The sequence below is a fragment of the Ursus americanus genome, chromosome 14 (genome assembly GCF_024610735.1).
Source record: "Ursus americanus isolate L20-20 chromosome 14, mUrsAme1.1.p, whole genome shotgun sequence".
NCBI classification, from domain to species: Eukaryota; Metazoa; Chordata; class Mammalia; order Carnivora; family Ursidae; genus Ursus; species Ursus americanus.
Window position 1 is genome coordinate 56,737,556 of NC_142140.1, and position 21,977 is coordinate 56,759,532.

At 58.1% G+C, this 21,977-nt stretch overlaps 1 protein-coding gene across 6 annotated transcripts; it reads left to right on the forward strand.

Annotated features, from left to right (window-relative positions):
- The first annotated feature begins 708 nt into the window (after window positions 1–708).
- Window positions 709–21,580, forward strand: PLIN3 (perilipin 3). Of its 6 annotated transcripts, none has more exons than XM_045804317.2 (9): window positions 709–771; window positions 3,273–3,356; window positions 6,936–7,134; window positions 7,309–7,391; window positions 11,475–11,772; window positions 16,572–16,771; window positions 18,211–18,336; window positions 18,939–19,139; window positions 20,720–21,580. In XM_045804317.2, exons 2-9 carry the CDS (start codon window positions 3,291–3,293, stop codon window positions 21,062–21,064), a joined length of 1,518 nt encoding a protein of 505 aa, XP_045660273.2. In that variant the 5' UTR covers window positions 709–771; window positions 3,273–3,290; the 3' UTR covers window positions 21,065–21,580. The 6 variants fall into 6 exon arrangements, with proteins under 6 accessions (XP_045660273.2, XP_045660276.2, XP_045660275.2 ...); XM_045804320.2 differs by having other exon boundaries at window positions 20,723–21,580; XM_045804319.2 differs by having other exon boundaries at window positions 18,942–19,139.
- Window positions 21,581–21,977: the final 397 nt, after the last annotated feature.

Below are 21,977 nucleotides of genomic sequence, written 5' to 3' on the forward strand. Positions count from 1 at the left end.
TACTTCCTTTTGGTCTCTGGGGCTATCTGAGTTTGAGACTTCGTTTTATAGACCAAGAAGATAAAGGATGTGGGGGAGGGTGGAATCCAAGTGGTTCCTGCTTCAGGAAGGGGTTGAACCAGGAGTCAGAGATCTGGGAGTTGATCCCAGCACTGCCCTTGGCTGACCGTCTCTGGGCCTCAGTTTTCTCATCTGTAAGATGGGGATGATAAAGGACCAGTTTGGGAAGGGATTAAATGGTGTCATGCAGGTCAGGGCAGGAGGAAAACACTCCATCTCTGTTCACCGCTGTTGTGAAGGCTGCTCATACTGCTGGGTCGAGCTTGGCTCTATCACCTTTCTGCCCAGGCGCGGGTTGGGGCGCGACTCCTGACACGCTGGGGGCATCAAACAACGATCTCTGAGTTCTCACCACCCCCGGAGAAAAGGGGGACCGGTGGACCCCAGAACTCGGATAGCCCCTCCCTGGGCCGAGTTCATAGGATCCCTAGGTCGGGAGGAGGCGCCCTTGGCTGGATCAGGCATCTTACAGGCGTCCCACCGCGCTGACCGCACGCGCCGCCCGCAAAAGTCTGGCCCTTCCCGGACTTCACTTGTGGCTCCAACGTCCCAGACCGAGCGGGGGCGTGGCCAGGCGGCGGGCAATCTCCCTATACGATTGGTCCTCCGGCCCGTCATTCCCGATCGCCCGCCCCCGTGAGTATAAAAGCCTCCCCAGGGCAGGGCCAGACGGTTTCGGAGCTCGTCGTCGTGTACGTCCCGCTGACCGCGGTGAGAGGAGGGGGCCCGACTGAGGTGGGGGGCGGGGTCCGCCGAGTCCCGGGGCGTCCCAGGGCAGGAAGAAGCGGGGAGAACCTTCCTGGGGGTTCTGCTGGTCTCTGCGGCCTGGGGAGGGGTCTCCAGCCTGGCCTGAGCTCTCCTGTTTCTTCCCGCTCCGCCCCCTCAAACCCCCCTCCCACCTATTTCTGGAGCAGAGTCAAACTTTAAAACTCTACCCTTTCAATTCCTGAGACATTCGTTGGGCGGGGAGGGGGCGCCTGAAAGAGCCCCCTAGAAGTGGCAGTATCAAGAGGGGGTAAATCCCCCCCTGCTAAAACACATCCTCTCTAAAAAGTGTGCGTGCTTTGCAAACGCAGTTTGGAGGCGAGCCGCAACCTATCCTGCACAGGAAATCGGCCCTCCCTGGGTCCAGAGCGCCCCTGGCCCCCCAATCAGGGGGCCTTCTGCCTAGCAAGGACCCCTCCTCGGCAAATGGGTTGGCCGCCCGGGGGCTTAGCTCCTCCCCTGCCCGAGTTTCTGATTTCTACCCCGCCACCCCAGTTGGCTCTGGGGAGCTCCCGGGCAGACCCCGCCCTCTTCCCTTAGGTGGGTGTGGCCAGTGGATTGCTCAAGGCGACTGGGAAGGCCTACCCCTTATCTGAGTCCTTGGGACCTTTGTCAGGATTGAGCTGGAACGGAGGGGCCTGGGACCTCGGCTCCGGGAACTTTGGAAGTTGTCTCAGCGTGCTCCGGCTGCAGCTGGACGTCTGCGTGACTACAACCGGTTCCAGCTAGCTCTCATTCTGGCAGCTGGAGCCAGCTTCAAACCAATTCTCTCACTGAGCGGTTGAGGGGGAGGCTTGCGGACCCCAAGGACTTTAATGGGGTGCTGACATCTGCAGTGGCCGCCCTTGGTTGAACCCGCTCTAGGAGGGATTGATGGGAGAATGGGCCTCCAAGGTGCCCACGTGAGCTCAGGCTCCAGGGAGGGCGAGGGGAATAACTGGACTCCTGATGATAACCGGGGACGGGTGTGCCTACTCGCTTCACTTCCCAGTCTGGGGACCTTAGTACCAAGCAGAAGCCCATTCCTGGCCGGCTTCACCCATGTGTGAAATGGTTCCGTTTATTGAGCACCTACTTTATGCTAGGCCCTGAGCTAAGCGCCACATGTCGCTCTGCCAATCTGTAGGGGCTCTGAGCTAGGACGGGTTATCCCCATGTTACGGATGGGGCAAGCAAGGCTCTGAGAGAGGGTGCTGCTTTCCCAAGCTCCCACTGCTAGCGAGTTCCAAAGCTGGGATTAGAACCGGTTTGGACTCCAGCACTGATGCTCTCAAAGCCTCAGTTTGCTGAGCTCTGCTTGGGGGACAGGGCAACACGACAGCCAGGAGGATGGGCCCCCTTCCTCTAGAAGGAAATGGTCAGAGTCAAGGTCGGGGGTTCACAACAGGCTCATCCCAGAATTACCAGGGGAACCAGCCCTGAAGGCAGGTTCTGCCTTTAGCTCCTCGCACAGGTGAGAGGACTGAGGCCAGCGAAGAGGAGACTCCTTGCTCAGCACGGTATAGCATGGGAGGACTGGGAATGACGCTTTACCCACCTCCTGCCAGCTGGCCAGGAAAACGGAGCACAGCCGTGGTGGCTCGCATCGTACCTTGTGAACATGCGCCTGGGCCTCACCTGGGGCGCCCCCCTTGCCCTGCCCTCCCTCCCGAGCCTGACTTGATTGGTCTGCGGTAGGGCCAGGCATGGTCTCCCTTACTTGGTTTGTGGGGTGTTTTGTTTTTAATGCTTAACCTTTTTTTTGAACTAGTAATATTATCTACGTGGCTCAAAAGTCAGGCCTGCCCCAGCTGCTTGATCTTCCCTGGAAGGTGGTCACTGTTAACAGTTTCCTGTATCTAAAGATCCTGAGCAAACGAAGCACCAATTTTCGCCCCGTGCACACTCTTCGTCTCTGAAAATCCTGGTCCAGCCAGGGATGCGTAGGTCTCTAGTCTGTGGCCACTGCATTGGGCTAGGTCCTTGTTTTCTCCAGGTCCCTCCTGCGGGGGAACCAGGTTGCTTCCACTCTCTTGTGGCCGACACGGCTCTGCCCACATGGCAGTACAGGTGTGGGACCATCCCCTCAGGGTTTCCGGGTCACAGGGACAATGACTCTTGAAAGCAGGCAGCCCCTGGCAAATTGCTCTCCCCAAAGGTTTCGCACCCCAGGCGTCTCCCCGAAGCATTGACCGAGTGGAGCCCTTGGAGTTGGCCCTCGAGGTGTGGCCCTGATATCTGCTGCATCAGCAGCACCTGAGAGCTGGTTAGGGATGCAGACTCCCGGCCCCACCTGGCCCTGCTGAATCAGCTCCCCGCCTCTGCCCCGGCCACAGGTGCTTGTGAATGATTGAGGGGCGGGGCTCTAAGAAACGGGGGAGGAGTTGCAGGGTGCTGTGAACTTGCACTTTCTCCTGGAGGGAGGGATAGGGCACGCTGTACCTGACTAGCCCGTCTGTCCACCACAGTGCCTGCTTCGGGGAACCATGTCTGCCAACGAGACAGAAGCCACCACCAGCACCCAGGCGACAGCAGAAGAACCGGCCCAGCAGGTGAGGGAGGGCCAGGACCATGGGATGAGGCTTCCCATACCGTAGGGCGGGGAGCCTTTGGTAGCGTGGGGGGGGGGTTTCTGCGGTTGAGGGGAGCCATCACGCAGACCCGGGGCGGGGGGGGGGTGCAGAACCGGGAATCCCGAAGGCTCTGGGCAGATCGGGTCTGCTCTGAAGCCGCCTGTCTCCCCCCACCCCCACCGCTGTCCTGTCTGCAGGTGCTTGGAGGGTCATCCTAGGAAGTCAGCCCCCATTTCTTCTCCTTGTTCGCAGCTTCAGTAATAACTATGTAGCGTTCATAAACAACTCTATTAACATATCATTTACATACCGTAAGATGCGCCGTTGGGAAGGGTGCTCCCCAGTGGTTTTTAGTCAGCTACCAAGTCCTGTAGCCATCAGCGTACAGCGTTAGGACATGCTTCATCCCCCCAGAGAGACCCCGTCTGGTTCGTACTCCCTCCTCCTTCCTCATCTGCCCCAGCAGCCGCTCATCTGCTGTCTCGTGGGTTTGCCTGTTCTGGACATTTCGAATGGAGTCTGTCTGGCTTCTCTCACTGAGTGTCATGTTTTGGGGGTTTATCTGCCTTGTAGCGGGTGTCAGTGCTTCCTCCCTTTCTTAAAATTGTTGTAAAACAACACATAACAAAGAAAAAATATTATTTTGAAGTGTTCAGTTCAGTGGCGTTCAGTACATTCATGATGTAGGAGAACCACCTCCATCAAACCCCAGATGGGAACCCCATCCCCATTACCAGTTAGTCCCATTCCCTCCTCCCCCAGCCCCTGGCACCCACTAATCTGCTTTCTGTATGAATTTACCTCTTTTGGACGTTTCACGTAAGTAGGAAGATAAAATCACTTTTATAAAAGTAGGCTCTTTGACGTTAGGTCCCTCATAAGTGAGATCCTACAGGATTTGTCTCTTTGGGTCTGGCTTCTGTCACTGAGCACGATGTCCTCAAGGCCCGCCCACATCGAGGCAGGTGTCGGGATGTCCTCTGTAAGGCGGGCTAGTGTTCCATTATCTGCCCGGACTGCACTCTGTTTGTCCGTCCACAGATACCTGGGCTGTTTCCATCCTTCGGCCACTGTGAATAATGCTGCTTTGAACATGAGTGTCCAAGGATCTCTTCGCGATTCTGTTTTCATTTCCTTTTTTTTTTTCTTTTTAATTTTATTTATTTGAGAGAGCGAGGGAGCACAAGCAGGGGGAGAGCAGCAGAGGGAGAAGGAGAAGCAGGCTCCCTGCTGAGCAAGGATCCTGAGGCGGGATTCGATCCCAGGACCCCGGGATCGTGACCTGAGCCAAAAGCAGGCGCTCGGCCACCCAAGCCACCCAGGCGCCCTGTTTTCAGTCCTTTGGTCGATAGACACAGAAGTGGATTGTGGGCTCGTAGGGTGATTTCTGTTTGTAATTCTTTCTAATTCGCCGTGCTGTTTTCCACAGTGGCTGGGTCACTTCCTGTTCCCTCCCACACAAGGCACACGAGTTCCAGGTTCTCTCCAACCTCACCATTGCTTGTTAATTTGTTTCATTTTGCTAGTAGCCATCCTGACGGGTGTCAGGTGGTGTCTCCTTGTTGTTTTGGCATTTCCCTCGTGATCCCTCACGCTGAGCGTCTTTTGTGTACCTATTGACCATTTGGAGGCTATGATTTTTTTCTTTTTTTTTCTTTTTTTTTTTTTTTTAAGATTTTTTATTTATTTATTTGACAGAGACAGCCGACAGCCAGTGAGAGAGGGAACACAAGCAGGGGGAGTGGGAGAGGAAGAAGCAAGCTCCTAGCGGAGGAGCCTGATGTGGGGCTCGATCCCAGAACACTAGGATCACGCCCTGAGCTGAAGGCAGACGTTTAATGACTGCGCCACCCAGGCGCCCCAGTTTTTTTCTTTTTTAAGTAAACTCTATGCCCAACATGGGACTCGAACTCACAACCCGAGATCAAGAGTCACATGCTCTACCAAGTGAGCCCAGCCTGGCTCACTGAGGCTCTGAGGCTGTGAATTTTTAAAAAACATACTTCATACACCATAATTTCTTTAATCCCCTCACCAAGCAATGGACGTCTGGGCTGTTTCTACTTCTTGACCATTCTGAATGAGGCTGCCACGTGTATTCACGTACGCGTGTTGTGTGGACGTGTGTTTCCTGTCCTGGGCTAGGTTCCTAAAAGCAGAGTTGCTGGATTGCAGGGGAGATTTGGGATTAACTCCTAAAGAGACCTCGGGGGTAAGCTGGAGGCAGAGGGCCTGAGTCCAAGGCCCAGCTTTGCCGCTGGCTGGGTTTGTGACTTTAGGTGGCTGACTTAGGTTTCCGTGCCTCAGTTAACCCTTCCATAAAATGGATGGACACTCCCCACACACAGGTTCTCCACACAGCCCCTGTGAGTTACGTCTTCTGCCGGTGCCTTCTCCCAAGTGATCTTTGTGACTCCTATCGGACAGGAAGTCTCCCCGTGTGGTGGGTGGGGAAGCTGAGCCTCAGAAGGGCTGTCTCGACTCTGTTCCGCTCTTAGAGGGTAAATGAATGGGGGTGGATATGTGCTAATAAAACTTTATAGAACCAGCCACCAATGGAATATCAGCCACATAAAGGAAGAAAGCACTGACCCCTGCCACAATGTGGTTGGACCTTGAGGACGTGATCCTTTAGTGAAATGAGCCAGACTCAAAAGGACAAGTACTGTATGAATCCACTTAGATGAGGTCCCCAGCGGAGTCCCGTCCACAGAGACTGAGAGGAGATGGTGGGAGCCGGGGCCGGGGGTGGGGAGTCCGTGCTTCCTGGGACAGAGTCTCCGTGTGGGGAAATGGAAAGTTCTGGAGACAGAGGGTGGGGGTGGCTGCTCAACAGCGTGAGTGTGCTTCATGCCACTGAGCTGTGCACTTGGAAATGGTTAAGATGGTAAGTTTTATGTGCATTTTTACCACAATTTAAAAAATGAAACACTGACCCGCGTTGCCCCAGGGACGGACCCTGAGCCCACGACGCTCAGGGAGGGAACCAGACACAGAAGGCCACACAGCGTGTGAGTCCACATCTGTGACACGACCAGAACAGGCTCATCCATGGACGGGAAAGGGGCTCGTGGGGGCCGGGATTTGGGGGAGGGGAGAATGAGGAGTGACCATTTTTCTGGAGGGATGGCGAAGTTCTAGAATTAGCCACGACCGTTGCACAACCTAATGAAAACACTAAAAATGTTAGAGTCGTGCGCTGTAAAGTAGTGGAATTAACGATCTGTGAACTTCTGGATTCAGCTGTTAGGAAAAACCAGACAAGAATAAGAAAATGAGGTGTGGGCCCCGTGGGCTGTCGCTTGCTGACCCCAGCGGTAGACGCGAAGCGCCGTGAGAGTGGGGCTCTTGTCTGTGCCCGGCGCCCAGTGGGCGTCCAGTGTACGTTCGAACAGATGAGCGGCAGGGCTAAGGTGTAAGAAGTGCTCGTGGGGCAACCTCGAAGCCGTGGCGTGTGCGACCCCCTGGATGCAGGACAAGCGTGTGCGGAGCCGTGGCCTGAAACGGCAGGGCACCCCGAGCTGCAGGCCCAGCCCGCTGAGCTGCTTGTCCCCGTAGCCCAGCGTGGTCGACCGCGTGGCCGGCATGCCCCTCATCAGCTCCACCTGCAACATGGTGTCCGCGGCCTACGCCTCCACCAAGGAGAGCCACCCCCACGTCAAGACCGTCTGCGACGCAGCCGAGAAGGGCGTGAAGACCCTCACGGCGGCCGCCGTCAGCGGGGCCCAGCCCATCCTCTCCAAGCTGGAGCCACAGAGTGAGTGAAGCCCCGGAGAGCCTGGGACCTTCCTATTGGCGGTTTCGGGGGGTGGAGTGGGGGGGGTCTGCCCCACTCCTGGCCCTGTTCCCCCCAGCCAGCTCCGGCCGGCCTTCCCGGCCCCGAGGGCTGCGTACGTCCTGTGACCCACGGTTCCTGTCTTGCCCCGTGCAGTCACGTCGGCCAGCGAATACGCCCACCGGGGGCTGGACAAGCTGGAGGAGAACCTTCCCATCCTGCAGCAGCACACGGAGAAGGTAACTGAGCTCCGCCATCAGCAGCCCCTGGGGCTGGGGGTTCCGCGGGGGTGGGGGGCCTCCTGGGCTCTGAAGTCTGTGGTCCCACCCCTGCCTCTGCTAGAATAGACCCATGAGACTGCTTTCTCCCTGAGCCCTCTTCGGTCTGTCCCCACCCCCGCCTTGAATCTGCTCCCCATTGGGCAGCTGGAGGAGTGATCGAAACACCAGCCAGATGTGTTCAGAACCCCCTTGGGTCTCTCACCTTGCCTGGGGCAAGAGCCAAGGCTGTCCTTACGGCCCAGGTGGCCCACCTGATCAGGCCCTACAGCCTCCCAGCCCTCATTGCCCACCTCCTCTGTCCCCCGCCGGCCCCGCCAGCCTCTGCACTCCGTGTCGAGGCACATCAGTACCCGTGTGGACCGGACACAGGGATGGGAACAGAGTACCTGCCCTCGTGGGACTTTCATTCAGGGGAGGCCGTGGGAAGCAAATATAGTGAACGTGTCTGTCCCAGTCCTACCTCAGGCCCTTTGTACGTGCACTTCCTTCTTCATGAACCAGACTTTCAGGTCTCTGTTCTAATCCCGCCTCTTCAGAGGCCTTCCCTTCCCTCTTAAAGAAGGTCCTGCTCGCTCAGCTCTGTCCAGAACTGTGTCCGATGTCCACGTTCTTTCTCTGCGCCGTCCAGTCTGGAAACCACCAGCTGTATCTGGCTGCGGAGCCCTTAGAATGAGGCTGGTGTCACTGAGGAACTCACTGACCAATTTTAGGTGTAAGTAGCTGCGCGTGGCCCGTGGCCAGCATCGCTGTAGCGTGCCACGACAGCTTCCCTGAGCCGTGAGTCACACGTGCACGATGAGCTCATTTAACGCCTACAGCTCAGTGGTTCTAGTGCAGCCGTTGTGTGGGCATCGCCCCAAAAGTAGCCCCACGTCCCTTGGCTGTTAATCTCTTTCCTGCCAAACACTCCTGGCAACCACTCAGGTACTTGCCACCCGTGGACGAGCCCGGTCTGGACGTGTCACACACGTGGACTCACGCTGTGGGGCCTTCTGTGTCTGGTTCCCTCCCTGAGTGTCGTGGGCTCGGGGTCCGTCCCCGGGGCAGCACGTGTGGGCGCCTCGCTCCCGAGCGGGGGGACCATGTGTGTATCCATTCAGCGGGCGATGGGCGTTCAGGTCGTTCCCACTTCTTGGCTGTTGGAATGTTGCTGGACAGTTGTGCACCAGTTATGTTAATCTTTTACAACATAACATGTGTTATCTTTAACCAGCTCTAAGCGCACAGCTCCGTGGCACGAAGCACACTCACACCGTCTTGCAGCCACCCCCACCCCTTGTCTCCAGAACTTTCCATCTCCCCACACAGAGACTCTGTCCCCAGGAAGCACGGACTCCCCACCCCCGGCCCTGGCTCCCACCAACTCCTCTCTGTGTGGACGGGACTCCTCTGGGGACCTCCTGGGAGCGGGGTCCTGCGGGATGTGTCCTTCTGGGTCTGGCTCCTCTCGCTGAGCCTGGTGTCCCCAGGGTCCCTCCATGGCGTGGCTTGTGTCAGGGTCCCTTCCGTTCTCAGGCTGAACAATATTCCAGGGTGTGGACGGACCATGTTTGTTTAGCCTTGCACCTGTCAGTGGATTGCTTCCACTTCTGGGGCTTGTGAGTCCCGCCGCTCTGAGCGCGGGTGTCCCGGTTGTGTGGGCTTGTAAGGCCCCACGCCATCCGAAGGGCTGTTTAACTGCGTGTTTGTCTTCCCGAGTGGGGTGAGGCTGCGCACTGCTTGGGGGCACTGTCTGGCGCCCGTACTCTAGCCTGGCAGACTGGATGCTGAGTCCCGCTTGCGCCTCGTGGAACACACGGCCACGCTCAGGTGTGCCTCTTCGTGTCCAGTTTCTCTCACCAGAGCTCTGTGGTCCCCGATGTGTGTGTGGGGGCGGGGGGGAGCCATGGGCCAAGCCCGCCGCAGCTCCAGTTCTCCTGAGCTCTGCCCTGAGGCCCCCCTGCTTCCACAGGGAGCTGGCCCCTCCCCCCACCTGCTATCGGGCGCCTCCTGTCGGTGGGAGACTGCTATGCACCCCCCCAGGCCGGCCCCAGCCTCTCAGGCAGCACTCAGTGCAGCCGGGGAGGAGTCTCCCCAGCAAAGGCCATTAACAGGCTGGGGGTTGAAGGTGGAAACTGCAGAAACTGCCCAATTCACAGAAGGCTGGAGAAGCTTCCCCGCAGAGCCAGCTCCTCAGGGCCAGGCGCTTGCGTTCTCCTGTCCTGCTGCCGCCGCTCGAGGCCAACATTCCTTCCGTTTATAGAAGGGATGAGCTCGGGGCGACGCTCTACAAGGTCACCCAGCCGAGCTGCCCCCAGCTCAGAGGCGCAGTGCTCTCTGGACGCCTGTGACGTCAACCCCCCTCCCCCCCGCCCCGGGCTCGCCCCAGGAAGATGTAGCGGTCCCCGGATCTGTGAGACGTGGCGTGGTCAGCTGGGCCAGCGTGAGCTAGGTGACAGCCCCACCCCAAAGAAACAAGAGGTCTGGGTGTTCAGAGGGGTGCCAGCTGAGAAGGGTAGGAAGGGGGTGGTGTGGTTTTTAACTTCCAGAGAGCTCTGCGCACAGAGGTCTGCTCCAAGGCGTAGACTCGGGAACAATAGGTGCGGATCCAGGAACACCCAGTGGGTGCTGTGGCCGCGTCTCCGGGGTTCCAGAGCCATTCCAGGGGTCCACACCGCCGGCCCTGCACCAGCTCTGCTGAATGCGGTTTTCCTCGCACGTGGACACACCGCGTGTTCCCAGCACCCAGGGCTGCTTTTACTCTACAAGGGGCAGTCTTAAGTCATTGAGGCAGAGACCGTCGGCCTGCCAAGCTAAAATATTTCCGTGGCCCTCTTCCAGAGAAAGTTGCCGACCCCTTAACTGTCCTGCTAACCCACGTTAGAGGTGGTGGAGTCAAGGTACGAGGTTAAAATCCAGGTCCGGTCCTTGGCACCTAGACGGCCCTCGGACAGGCTGCTTAGCCTCCCGGCCTCACTTTCTCGTGGGTGGAATGGGTACGCTCCTCCTCTTAGGGGTTTAAAGGGCGGAAGCGGGTCCATTATCTGAAGGCTCAGAACAGCGTCTGGCTCGTATAGAGTGTTGGTTTTTACTGTTTTAATACAAGCTTCAGGAATAAATCCCCAAGCACAGTGACGTTTTGGGCACATAGCCCCATTTGCCGTGCGGAGTTGAAGGTGGTTAGCTGGGAGTTCGTGGGGACAGAATGTTTAGACACCGGCGTACATCCTCCGTGTCGCTCTAGTTTTGCTCCGGGGCCTCTAGGTCCGGGCCTCCCCTCTTGGCACCCCTGATGTTGGGGGGGCATTCTCTCGGGGGCAGAGCAGGGTCCCCAGCCCCACCCCCTGGATGTCAGGAGCTCCCGCAGTGTGACAACCACACGTGTCCCCAGACAGTGCCCAGCATCCCCTGGGGACAGAATCGCCCTAGAGAACCACTGTCCGAAGGGACTTCGCACACGGTCTCTCCGGCCAAGGTTAGGATTCTCAGCGCCTGACTAGGCGGTCACGTCGCAGGGGTATCTTAGCTTCCTCTGCCACGCAGATGGAACCTTGAGCCGAGCCCTGTTCTGACCCGCCACATCTGTCCGCTGGGCGGCTTACACAGGAACTTCCTGTCCCCCGGTCCCAGAGGCCAGAGGTCACAGAGCGCTGGTAGGGCTGCTTCCTCTGCGGGAGGCCCCTGCTGCACTTCAGACTGGCCTCCCCTGGCCTCCCCTCTGGCCTCATCTCTTCTGTAAAGACCTTATCTCCAAATAATCACATTCTGACGTCATGGGGATTAGGGTTCAACACACTGAGGCCCGTGGCACTGCCGATAAAGAAATGGAAGCACAGAGAGGTGGGGCCAGTTGCCTGAGGCCACACAGCTAGGACCTAACAAACCAGGGTTCATGCCAGGCTCCAGAGCTCGAGGTCTTCGCTGCCAGACTCCACGTCCACCCTTCGGGGTCATCCAGGAGCTGGAACTCCTCCCTTTGGCCTCCCTGGAGGCTGGGGTGCAGGGGTGGGGGTCCCCAGGTTCAAAGAGAGGACAAAGATGCTGACGCTATCCTGTTTGTAGGTTCTGGCGGACACCAAGGAGCTCGTCTCGTCCAAGGTGTCGGGGGCCCGAGAAGCCATGTCCAGCACAGTGTCCAGCGCCAAGGACACAGTGGCCACCCGAGTGACGGAGGCAGTTGATGTGACCCGGGGTGCCATGCAGACTGGTGTGGATGCGACCAAGTCCATGGTGACCAGCGGCGTCCAGTCGGTCATGGGCTCCCGTGTGGGCCAGATGGTGCTGAGTGGGGTAGACACGGTGCTGGGCAAGTCGGAGGAGTGGGTTGACAACCACCTGCCCATGACGGACGCTGAGCTGGGTGAGTAGCCCTTGGGCCTGGGACCCCCCACCGCCCGCCAGAGCTCCCACCCCTCTCAGCCACCTCGAGTCTATCCCTCCGTGGCAGCTCAACCCTGCCACCTCCCCTCGGATCCGCTGCAGCCCTTGTCAGCGCCCACCTGCATCAGTGCGGTGGCCTCCACCCTGGCCCCCAGTGTTTGTTCTCCGTGGAGCAACCACTAGAGGGCCCCCGTGAGCACCCGAGTCAGGTCCTGTTCTCTGCCCACAGCCCTTGGGGGCTCCCAGGTCCCTCAGGGTAGAAACCCAAGTCCTCCGTATAACACCCCCCCCTTGTGCTTATCCACCTCCCCTCATTCATTCTACTCCAGCCACACTGACTCCTTGCTGATCCTTGACCATGCTCCCACTGCAGGGCCTTTGCACCAGCTGTTCTCTCTACTGAGAACATTCTTCCCCTAGACATCCTTCTGGATGTTCCCTAGATGCCCTTCCACCTCCAGCTGTGCTCAGATGCCACCTCCCCAGTAAAGCCGCTAAAATAGCTACTCCCTCGTCCATACAGTTCTCTCCCCGCCTCCTCCCGGCTGGGCTCTGTGTTTTCTCACAGTTCCACGAAGCAGCCGCTTCTGTCTTGGTCACTGCTGTGTCCCACGTCTAGAACGGGGCCTGGTGCTCAGCAGGCGTTCAAACTCTTCTCTGTCACCCCCACCCCCAGGCATGCATTTGTCCCTTCAGATGTTCCTTGAGCTTCTGCCGTGTGGCCAAGTCCTGGGGATACATCAGTGGATAAAATTCTGCCTCGTGGAATTCACAGTATAAAGTATAAGGAAGTCAGATTAAAGGAGAGATTTTCAGGGGGGAGGATTGGGTAGATGTTTCTGAGGAGGTGACATGACCACGAATGGGGCAGGCGAGCAAGCGGGCTAGCTGCGTGTTGTCAGGGTAGAGAGAAGTGTTGATAACAAAAGCCCTGGGGCAGGACCTGCCTGGTGGGTTAGAGGAATTCCAGGGCGAGGGGGAGATGGGGAGGGGTACAGGGCAGGTCGTGCAGGGCCTAGGGGACCACGGGGAGGACTTGGATTAACCCCGGGAAGGTGGGATTCCCTGGAGGGCTGTGGGCAGAGGCGACATGACCTGACTCCGGTGCTCACGGGCGCCCTCTGGTGGCCGCTGAGGGGATGGCGGACTGGGGGGTGAGGGCGGGACTGGGGACCAGGGTGGAGGGGACTGTGCTTGCTCCCACAGTTGTGACGCGGGCTGGTCCAGGTGGAGGCAGGAATAGACAGACAAACTGGGGACAAAGCTGTTGAGATGAAGCAGCATCCTATTTGTGGTCCACAGTCATGCTCTCGTACCCGTGGCTCTTGTGACTTTGGCCACGCCACGGTGCAGACTCTGGTGCCCACGGCAGCCAGGGCCCGCGGGGTTGTAACTAGACACCACGCTCCATCCGACTTTGGCCAGGGTTGGTTGGTTTGAATGAGGAGCCAGACATTTGGGACAACTGGAGAAAGCTGCAGGACAGACCAGATCAGGGGTTCCCCACGGCAGCGGTCATTCTCGGGGCGGGGGGGGGGGGGCGCATCCCCGGCCCCACCCCCTCGATGCCTGGAGCACCCCCAGTACGACCAGACACTGCCCAGCGTCCCCTCCCGGGTGAGACGCCCCGCTTCTCCTAGAACTTCACGCAGAGGGAATCGTGGGGTTCCCTGGTGGGTGGGCACCTCCTCCTCGTTCCCACTGCCTCCTTCGCCTGAGACTGCAGAATGTCACTACTCCAAGTGTCACCGCTTTCTCCGTTAGCTGGAAACTGTCTTGGAGAAAGTTCTCTGTGGCAGCTCTGATGAGCCCAGGTGTGGCTTGTGGAGGAAAAGCAGGGCAGGTGGCTAGCTTCCCCCCCTTATTTATTTTGGCCTCGCGGGCTGGTTCGTCTGCCTCCTCCACTGTCAGCAGCGGGTTTTCATGCGATAGGTGTGAGTGGGCTGATCACACGACATACTCCAATCCTACACGCTTGCTTTATTGACCTTCCCCTTGTCCCGCTACTGTTGGCCGCTTGGAGACCCCCCTCGGGTTGGCTCTGAGTCTCCCTGATTCTCCCTGGGACTCCTCCATGGAAAGTCGTGGTCCTTTGCTCTGTGGAGAAACTTGATGTCTCAGGTGGGCTGGTCATCTTCGGCCCTGAAGTGTGTGGCTTGAGCGTAGCATGTCACTTGTCCTTTGAGGGTCCCAAACCCAACCCCGAACCTCTCGAAGGAAGGGAGCTGCCGGCCCATGGTGGGTGCCGAAGCCAGGTAGAGCCAGCCGTGGGTCTCGGCCCCTGAAGGCAGGGGGAGAAGCAGGGTCTGCTGGAAGGAAAGTCCTGAGCTCGGGGAGGCCACTGCAGAGAAGGGATCCATCTGACCAGCTCTGCTTGTGTATTCGTGTCCGCCCGGTAAGGGTGAAATCGCTGTGCACACCGGTGCTTGTGGTTTCGGGGGGGGGCATCTAGTGGGGGAAGGTACGAGCTTCTGCAGCAGCGGGCAGACCTAGGCGTGTGTGCTCGGGGGCTCGGCCCAGGCGAACAGCCCTCTTTCCTCCCTCCTCAGGGTTCTCCCCTTTGCCAAGGGCCCCTGCCCACTCCGCCAGGCCCTGCCGGCTTGCTCAGACGTGCGAGGACTCCGCCAGGCGTCCAGGCCTAACTAACAAAGCTTTCACTTCCAAGGGCAGAGCCCCGGGTTCCCGGAGGGCCATGAAGTTCTGGGCTGCAGCAGGTTCCAGACGTCGCTGGTTTGGGATAGGCTCTGCAAACCCGCTTTTGGTGGGAGAAGGGGGAAGATCTGTTTCTCTCAAGATGCAGGTTTCTATTTTGTCCACCTCTCAGTGTCCCACGTGTCTGTAGTTAATTTTTTGTTAAATGTCACCATGAAATGATCCTCCCATGACCTCCTCTTCCCCAGCTGACTGTGTCAGACTACCTCCGTGCCACATCAGGCCCACCGCCTGCATTCGTAAATAAAGTTTTATTGGCACACGGTGACACGCACCAGCACGCGTGTTGTCTGTGAGTGTCTGCACGACAACTGCGGACTTGACTCATTGAGGCGCGGTAGAACTGCCTGCAAAGACAAAAACATTGCCCATCTGGCCGCATACAGAAAGTTCATCAGCCCCCTGGGTGAGAGTATGTTCTTCCAGAACTTGTAATGTTTGCAGAAGCAACTGCAGTGCCCTGATTGAAGGCTTACCTTGATTGAGCAAGAGGTCAGGGACCGCCTGTGGGATTTCATTCCTTGATTTTCCACGGTTTTTTGTTTCTGGAAACGTGGCTGGCCAAAGGATATGCAGAAAAATGGGGCTAAAGTAGAGAGCTCACCTACTTATCAGAACAGCCAGGCGCTTCCTGCCCGACCAGGGGCACGTCTCCTGTGTTACCCTGCTCCCTCTAGTATTTATTTGATACACTTCTTTAAGTGAGCTTTTCCAGATTCTTCTAGAAAGGAAACTTTAGCGCTTACTGAAAACAGGATGCCGTACCATCTGCTGTAAATCGATGACGAAAATGACTAAATGCTCGTTTGGGTGCCGTTTTTGAGTACGAGGTAGCCCAAATTCCACAATCCAGGCAGCTCTGACTGGGGTGGTCCTACCGAAGGGGGAACTGAGGCTTACTTACTTACAAAATCACTTTTGTGCAGAGCAGGGAGTGGCAAACGTTTTCTTAACCAGATGGTAAATATTTTTGGCTTTTTGGGTCGGACGGTCTGTGTTGCAGCTAGTAAGTCTGCTGTTAACACAGAAGCGTAGATGATAGGCGAATGAGTGTGACTGTGTGCCAATAAAACTTTATTTATAGAGACAGGCGGCATTCGGCCTGGGGGCCGCAGTTGGCGGACCCATGCTATAGGGCATTACAAAGCCAGTGAGTCAGGAGGTCTGGAGTCGAATCCATATCAGGTTATTTCCAAAACTCAGGCTTATACCTACTATGTTAAAGTTTGAAAGGAGCAGATGAACTAGGATAAAATCATCAGGGCGGGCAGTTTCCATCCTGCCGTATTGTAATGTCATGGGCTCTTTCTGGACTAGACAGCCCTGACTTTTCCTTACAAGCTGTTAAGACGGTTTTCATGTGGCTCAGACTTCTCCCCCTGGCAAGTATCATGGTTAAGAACGGGTGTCAGAAGGCCTGGCTTCCAATCCTGACTCGCCACTGCCTAGCTGCGTGACCTTGGGCAAGTCACTTCACCTGCGAGTCCCTGTCTCCTCATCTGTAAAACCGGGGTAACGGTGCCTCCCTCGAAGAGTTGTTGAGATTTAAAGAGAACACACACAACGCACCAGAACCTTGTGAAATATTGGCCGGATATGTGCCGGCTGCTAATACAGGCTTGGCCGGCTTTTTTCTGCAAAGGAGCAGATCGTGAATATTTTAGCGTCCACGGGCCAAGAGGCCACAAACCACTGTAGTTTGAAAGCAGCCGTAAAAATATATAACCGACGTGCAGGGCTGTGTTCAGGCGTGGTACAAAACCAGAGGCCGGGCGAATGTGGCCCAAGGGTCTTGGTTTGCAGACCCTCACACTAGTCAGTCCAAGGTCTCTTAATCCTGGGAAGTTCGGTTCCCCTCATACCCATTTCACAGATGGGGAAAAGCAAGGCAGGGGACTCCCGTGCGCCAAGCCTTCCCTGCTTGTGAGCGGCAGCCCCCAGATAGAAAACCCTGGCAGCAGGTGCAAGCCCGCACGGGCCCCGCGCCCAGGGGTGCGCCCCGCGAGCCCGGGCCGCGCTTGCCGCATCCGGGCCTTGACGTGGCCTCTCCCGCCTTCCTCCCCGCAGCGAGCCTCGCCACGTCCCTGGAGGGCTTCGACATCGCATCGGTGCAGCAGCAGCGGCAGGAGCAGAGTTACTTCGTGCGCCTGGGCTCGCTGTCGGAGCGGCTGCGCCGGCGGGCCTACGCGCACTCGCTGGGCAAACTGCAGCTCACGCGCCAGCGCGCGCAGGAGGCCCTGCTGCAGCTGGCGCAGGCGCTCAGCCTGGTGAGCACCCCCACACCCGGCGGCTCCCCCCGCCCCCGTGTGCATCTCCGCCTGGATGGGGGGGTGGGGGCGGCCCTCGGGAGGGCCCCCGACCAGCGGGCTTCAAGGACGAGCTGTCAGCCAGGCCTGCGGGCGGGAGGTGTGAGATCAGGGTGTGCGGCAGCGCGGCTTCCTCCGGGCCTCCCGCCTGGACGTGCGGACGCCGTCTTCTCCCCGGGGCCTCAGCGGGCGTCCCTCTGCTCACCTCGTATTGGAGTCAGGCCCCTGCGTCTTTAAAGCCCGGATCTGCAAGCACAGGCCCATCCTGAGGTCCTGGGGGGTCAGGGCTCCAGCATAGGTGCGTGGGGGACGTCACTCAGCGCAGACAGGCCGGCGGAGGCTGTCCTCCTGGCCGGGGACTGAGGGACCCACGCGGTGTTTTGGTGGTGGTTTTGTTTCAAGTCTGTTCTGTGGAGGTGTGATTCAGGGACAGCAAAATCACCCGTTTCTAAGTATATGGTTTGAGGAGTTTTACAAACATCAACAGACACGTGACCAGCACCACAGTCAAGATGTGGAAGGATGCCATCACCCCAGAGAGGGCCACCCGCCTGTCTGCAGTCACGTCCGCCCCTCCCCGCCGGGGTTCTCTGTCTCTTCCCTAAGAGCTGAATTCCTGCCGTCTTCCTCTTTGCCTAGCTTCCTCCACTCAGTGCGCTCTCCTTTCTCTTTGTAAATGTTTAATTGGGGTAAGCTACACACAACATGAAATCTTTGCGGCACGAAGCACACTCACACCCTCGTGCACACACCCCCACCGTTTGTCTCCAGAACTTTCCGGTCTCCCCACATGGAGACTCTGTCCCCAGGAAGCACAGACTCCCCAGCCCCTGCCCCAGCCCTGGCTCCCACTGTCTCCTCTGTATGGACGGGACTCCTCTGGGGACCTCCTGGGAGTGGGGTCTTGCGGGATGTGTCCTTCTGGGTCTGGCTCCTCTCGCTGAGGACTGTGTCCTCGGGGTCCCTCCACATTGTGGCAGGTGTCAGGGTCCCTTCTTTTTTAAGGCTGAATAACATTCCATTGGAGCACTTTTAAGACCCTGCTTATGTTCCTCCTGCTTACGTTCGTTGGCCACAGCCAGTGCTGTGGCTCAGGCCCAGTCACAAGGAGAACCAGACAGAATGGGAGGAGCTGCAGAGAATTTCGGCCCCTTCCTCTGCACGTGGCAGACGGTGCACGCACCTGTTGGTGATGAGACCGTAGCTGTGGAAAGCCTGTGTGAGAACAGCATCCCTCCTGCCTTCCTCCCCCTCTCAACCATCCCATCTTAGATAGGAAGAGGACTTCGTAGGCCTCTCCCGGGACATGTATGGGGCTCTGCTGACCTCGGTCAGGCGCTGGAGGCAGCCTCTCTCCTTGTGTGTCTCTCACTCTCTCACTCCTTGCTCTCCTGCTCCAGATGGAAACCGTCAAGCAAGGGGTCGATCAGAAGCTGGTGGAGGGCCAGGAGAAACTACACCAGATGTGGCTCAACTGGAACCAGAAGCAGCTCCAGGACACAGAGGGGAACCCGGCCAAACCGGAGGTACCAGCCTGGGGGACACATGGGGTGCTTAGGGCCCTGACTTCCCTCTCCATGCCTCTGCCGGATGGACCTACCTGCTGGGAATACTTTCCACAGCCTCTCCTCCCATTCACTGCCTTTGGGACACAACAGCACCTCCTCCAGGAAGCCCACCTGGATTTCCTCTCTTGGGTGTGGGTGTTGCTTCTGAACTGTGGGATACTTGATAGACACCTCTCAACCTGCTAAAATTCTAAGCCATGTCTCACTTACCTTCTCCCCCATCCTGGCGTCATCGAGCCCTCCGTACTCCCCTGCCTGGCGCCTCGTGACGACTTCTCACTAACGTCCTCTGGTCCCTCCATCTGTCCCAGGCATCGGCCTGTCCTGCCAGGCTCTGACTTTCACTGCTTCTACCATCGCTCATGGAGACTTTCCTTGAGTCAACACCTTACGTGACTCTCACGCCCCATTATGAACATCCCTCGGTCTCAGGGCTGACCTCACACTATAGCTTCTCCGCTTAACCTCCCTGGGCCTTGGTTTCCCCATCTGTCAGTGGGTTGTAGGACCTGCAGGGCTCTTCGGGCTAAGTGAGCCAAACCCACACACTGTGTTCCCAGCAGCAGGACTCACAGTTGCCAAAAGTGGAGACGGTCCAGGTGTCCCTTGATGGGCGAACGGAGCAAGACAGCGTGTTAATCCACATACCGGAGCGTCCCTCGGCCACGAGCAGGAGCGCGGCGCCCACACGCGCTGCCCCGGGGACAGACCCTGAGCCCACGACACTCGGGGAGGGAACCAGACACAGACGGCCCCACAGTGTGAGTCCACGTGAGAGACATGCCCAGAACAGGCTCCTCCATGGATGGGAAGGGGGCTTGGGGATGCCGGTGGAGGGGCTTAGGGCTGACCGCTTAATGGGGATGAGGTTTCTTCGGGGGAGTGATGGAATGTTCTGGAGGTAGAGCTAGTAGTCGCACAAGCCTGTGAATCTCCTAAAGACTATGGAATGGCACACTTGAGTGGGAGACGTTCTGAGTTGCTATGTCAAATACACGTAGCCGCACAGTCGATACTTACGCAGCCATCACCAGTACCTCTAAATGCAAAACTGTTAGCGTTCAAACCCAAACCACCCAGACCCGCTCCCTTCCCCCAGCTGCCGAGTGCGGCGACAAGAAGACGCAGATGTTGACTCTGGTCGGCACCTCCTACCACGTTCAAATCCAGAGTGTTCTGCCACGAGTTCAGGGCAAAGTCCTGCCACCCAGCCTGCGCTCTTCCCCTGTGGGGGAGGGAGCTTAAGGTCCCAATGTGCACTGCAGTCTCTCCCACCATGTACGGCTTCCACCTGGAAGGTTCTTCCAGACCTCTTAAAAAAAAAAAAAAAAAAACAACTTTAAAACTGGAGATATAAAAAATGCAGTATCTTCTATTTAAAAAAAGTTTTGAGATACAGCTCACATGCTCTACAAGTCAGCCATGTGTGCGGTTCAGTGGTTTTCAGTGTATTCGCGGGGTTGTGAGACCGTCACCGTGATCTGTGTAGAACGTTCCCGCCAACCCAAAAGGAGATCTTGTCCCCATCAGGAGTCACTCCCCCCGCCGGCCCCCACGAGCCCCCTTCCCGTCCGTGGAGGAGCCTGTTCTGGACTGTCTCTCACGTGGACTCACACACCGTGGGGCCGTCTGTGTCTGGTTCCCTCCCTGAGTGCCATGGCCTCGGGGTCCGTCCCCGGGGCAGCGCAGGTGGGTACCCCGCTCCTGTCCGCGGCCGAGTGACGTGCCCGCGTGTGGGTGGGTCATGTGTTTACCTGTTTACAAGGTGATGGACGTGCGAGTTGTCTCCACTTTGCCTCCTGTGGACGGTGCCCTGTGAACCAGCCTCGTGTGGACGTGTGTCCATTTCTCTTGGGGGGGATTCCTAGGGGTAGCGTTGCTGGTCGTAGGGCAGCTCTGTAGTTGGACAGTTTGAGGGACCACCGGGCTGTCTCCCAAAGTGACTGCACGAGACCCACAACGTATGAGGTCTCCAGGTTCTCCCCGTCTTGGCCAGCACTGGTCCCTTCTTGATCCTGCTCGTCCTGGTGGGCGCGAGCTGGTGCCTCCCGGAGGGTCTGCGCCGCGTTTCCCTGATGACTGTGAAGTTGAATCTTCGCATGTGCTTATTGGCCACCTGCTGATCTCCTTTGGAAAAAATCTCTCCGCCTCTTTTTCACTTTGGTACATGTGTCACGTGTCCGAAACTCAAAAGAGCAGGTGTCCCAAACCACGTCCTGGACGGGCTCTCCTAGGGAAGGGTTTTCTGGAAGGCCGGCGGGAGAAGCCCCGCTTTCTCTCCCCTGGCTTGGGATCCGGCTGCCCCCAAGGCGCCCGGTCCTGATTGTCCGCCCCTTCTCAGCAGGTGGAGACCCAGACGCTCACCATGTTCCGGGACATCACCGAGCAGCTGCAGGGCACGTGCGCCTCGCTGGGCTCCAGCATCCAGGGGCTGCCCAGCCACGTGAAGGACCAGGTGCAGCAGGCCCGCCGCCAGGTCGAGGACCTCCAAGCCACCTTTTCTGGCATCCATTCCTTCCAGGACCTGTCCAGCACGATCCTGACGCAGAGCCGAGAGCAGGTGGCCAAGGCCCGAGAGGCCCTGGACCACATGGTGGAGTACGTGGCCCAGAACACGCCCATCATGTGGCTGGTGGGACCCTTCGCCCCGGGCCTCATTGAGAAAGCCCCGGAAGAGAAGAAATAGGACGGGCAGGAGGAGGCGCGAGCGACTTCATCTCTCCCGGAGGGGCCGGCCCGCGCCCCGGACCCGTCGCCGCCTTGCCTCGCTTGGAACACGCGTCCCTCGCCATCCCCCCAGCCCGCCTTGGCTGCCGCCTCGGGAAGCAGACCACCGACCAGTCCCTCCCCCTCTGCACACTCAGACGGAGCACGTCCTGAGCCTCACCTCAGTCACTAGGGGGAAGTTTCCAGAAAAAAAAAATGCTTTCCAGGAGGTTCTCAGTCCCCCCAGTTTCTTTTTTCTTAAAAACCAGCGACAGATTTCTTACATCCCCGCCTCCTTTTCTGCATCAAGGCCCCTGGGTTTCAGCCTTTAGCTGTGGACTTGGGACTTCTGGCCTCCGAAGTGGGCCTCCTGGGGATGGGGTTGAGGCAGGGCTGCTGAGGCCCATTCGAGAGCAGACGGGGGCTGAGCTCTGCCTGGTTGGCCGAAGGCGCTTGAGGCTTCAGTGGTGCCTTAATAAATTTTACCTGCAGCTAAGTGTGGGCTGTGTGTACGCGTGTGTATATGTATGTGTGTGCGTGCTCACGTTCCCCCAGGAGCTGAGCAACACGGGGTCCGTGTGTGGCCGCCTTGGCCCCTTTTCTGCTCTGCTCACAAGGACGTGAACAGGACAGGGCCAGATCTGGCGTGGGGCTTGAAGTTCTTGGACAGGAGAAGAGCAGGGTGTGAGGGTCCTTCGTCTCCCCTAAGTCCTGCCGCCTGTGCTGTGTCCTGGGGAGCCGGCAGAAGCAGAAGGCCTACTGCTCTTCCCAGACCTTCCTAGACATGTGGGGGAATGGTGTGGCAAGCTGCCCCCCAAAGCTGTGCATGTCCCAATCCCCGGGACCTATGAATATGGTTCCTCACGTGGCAGAGGACCCTGTGCAGATGGGAT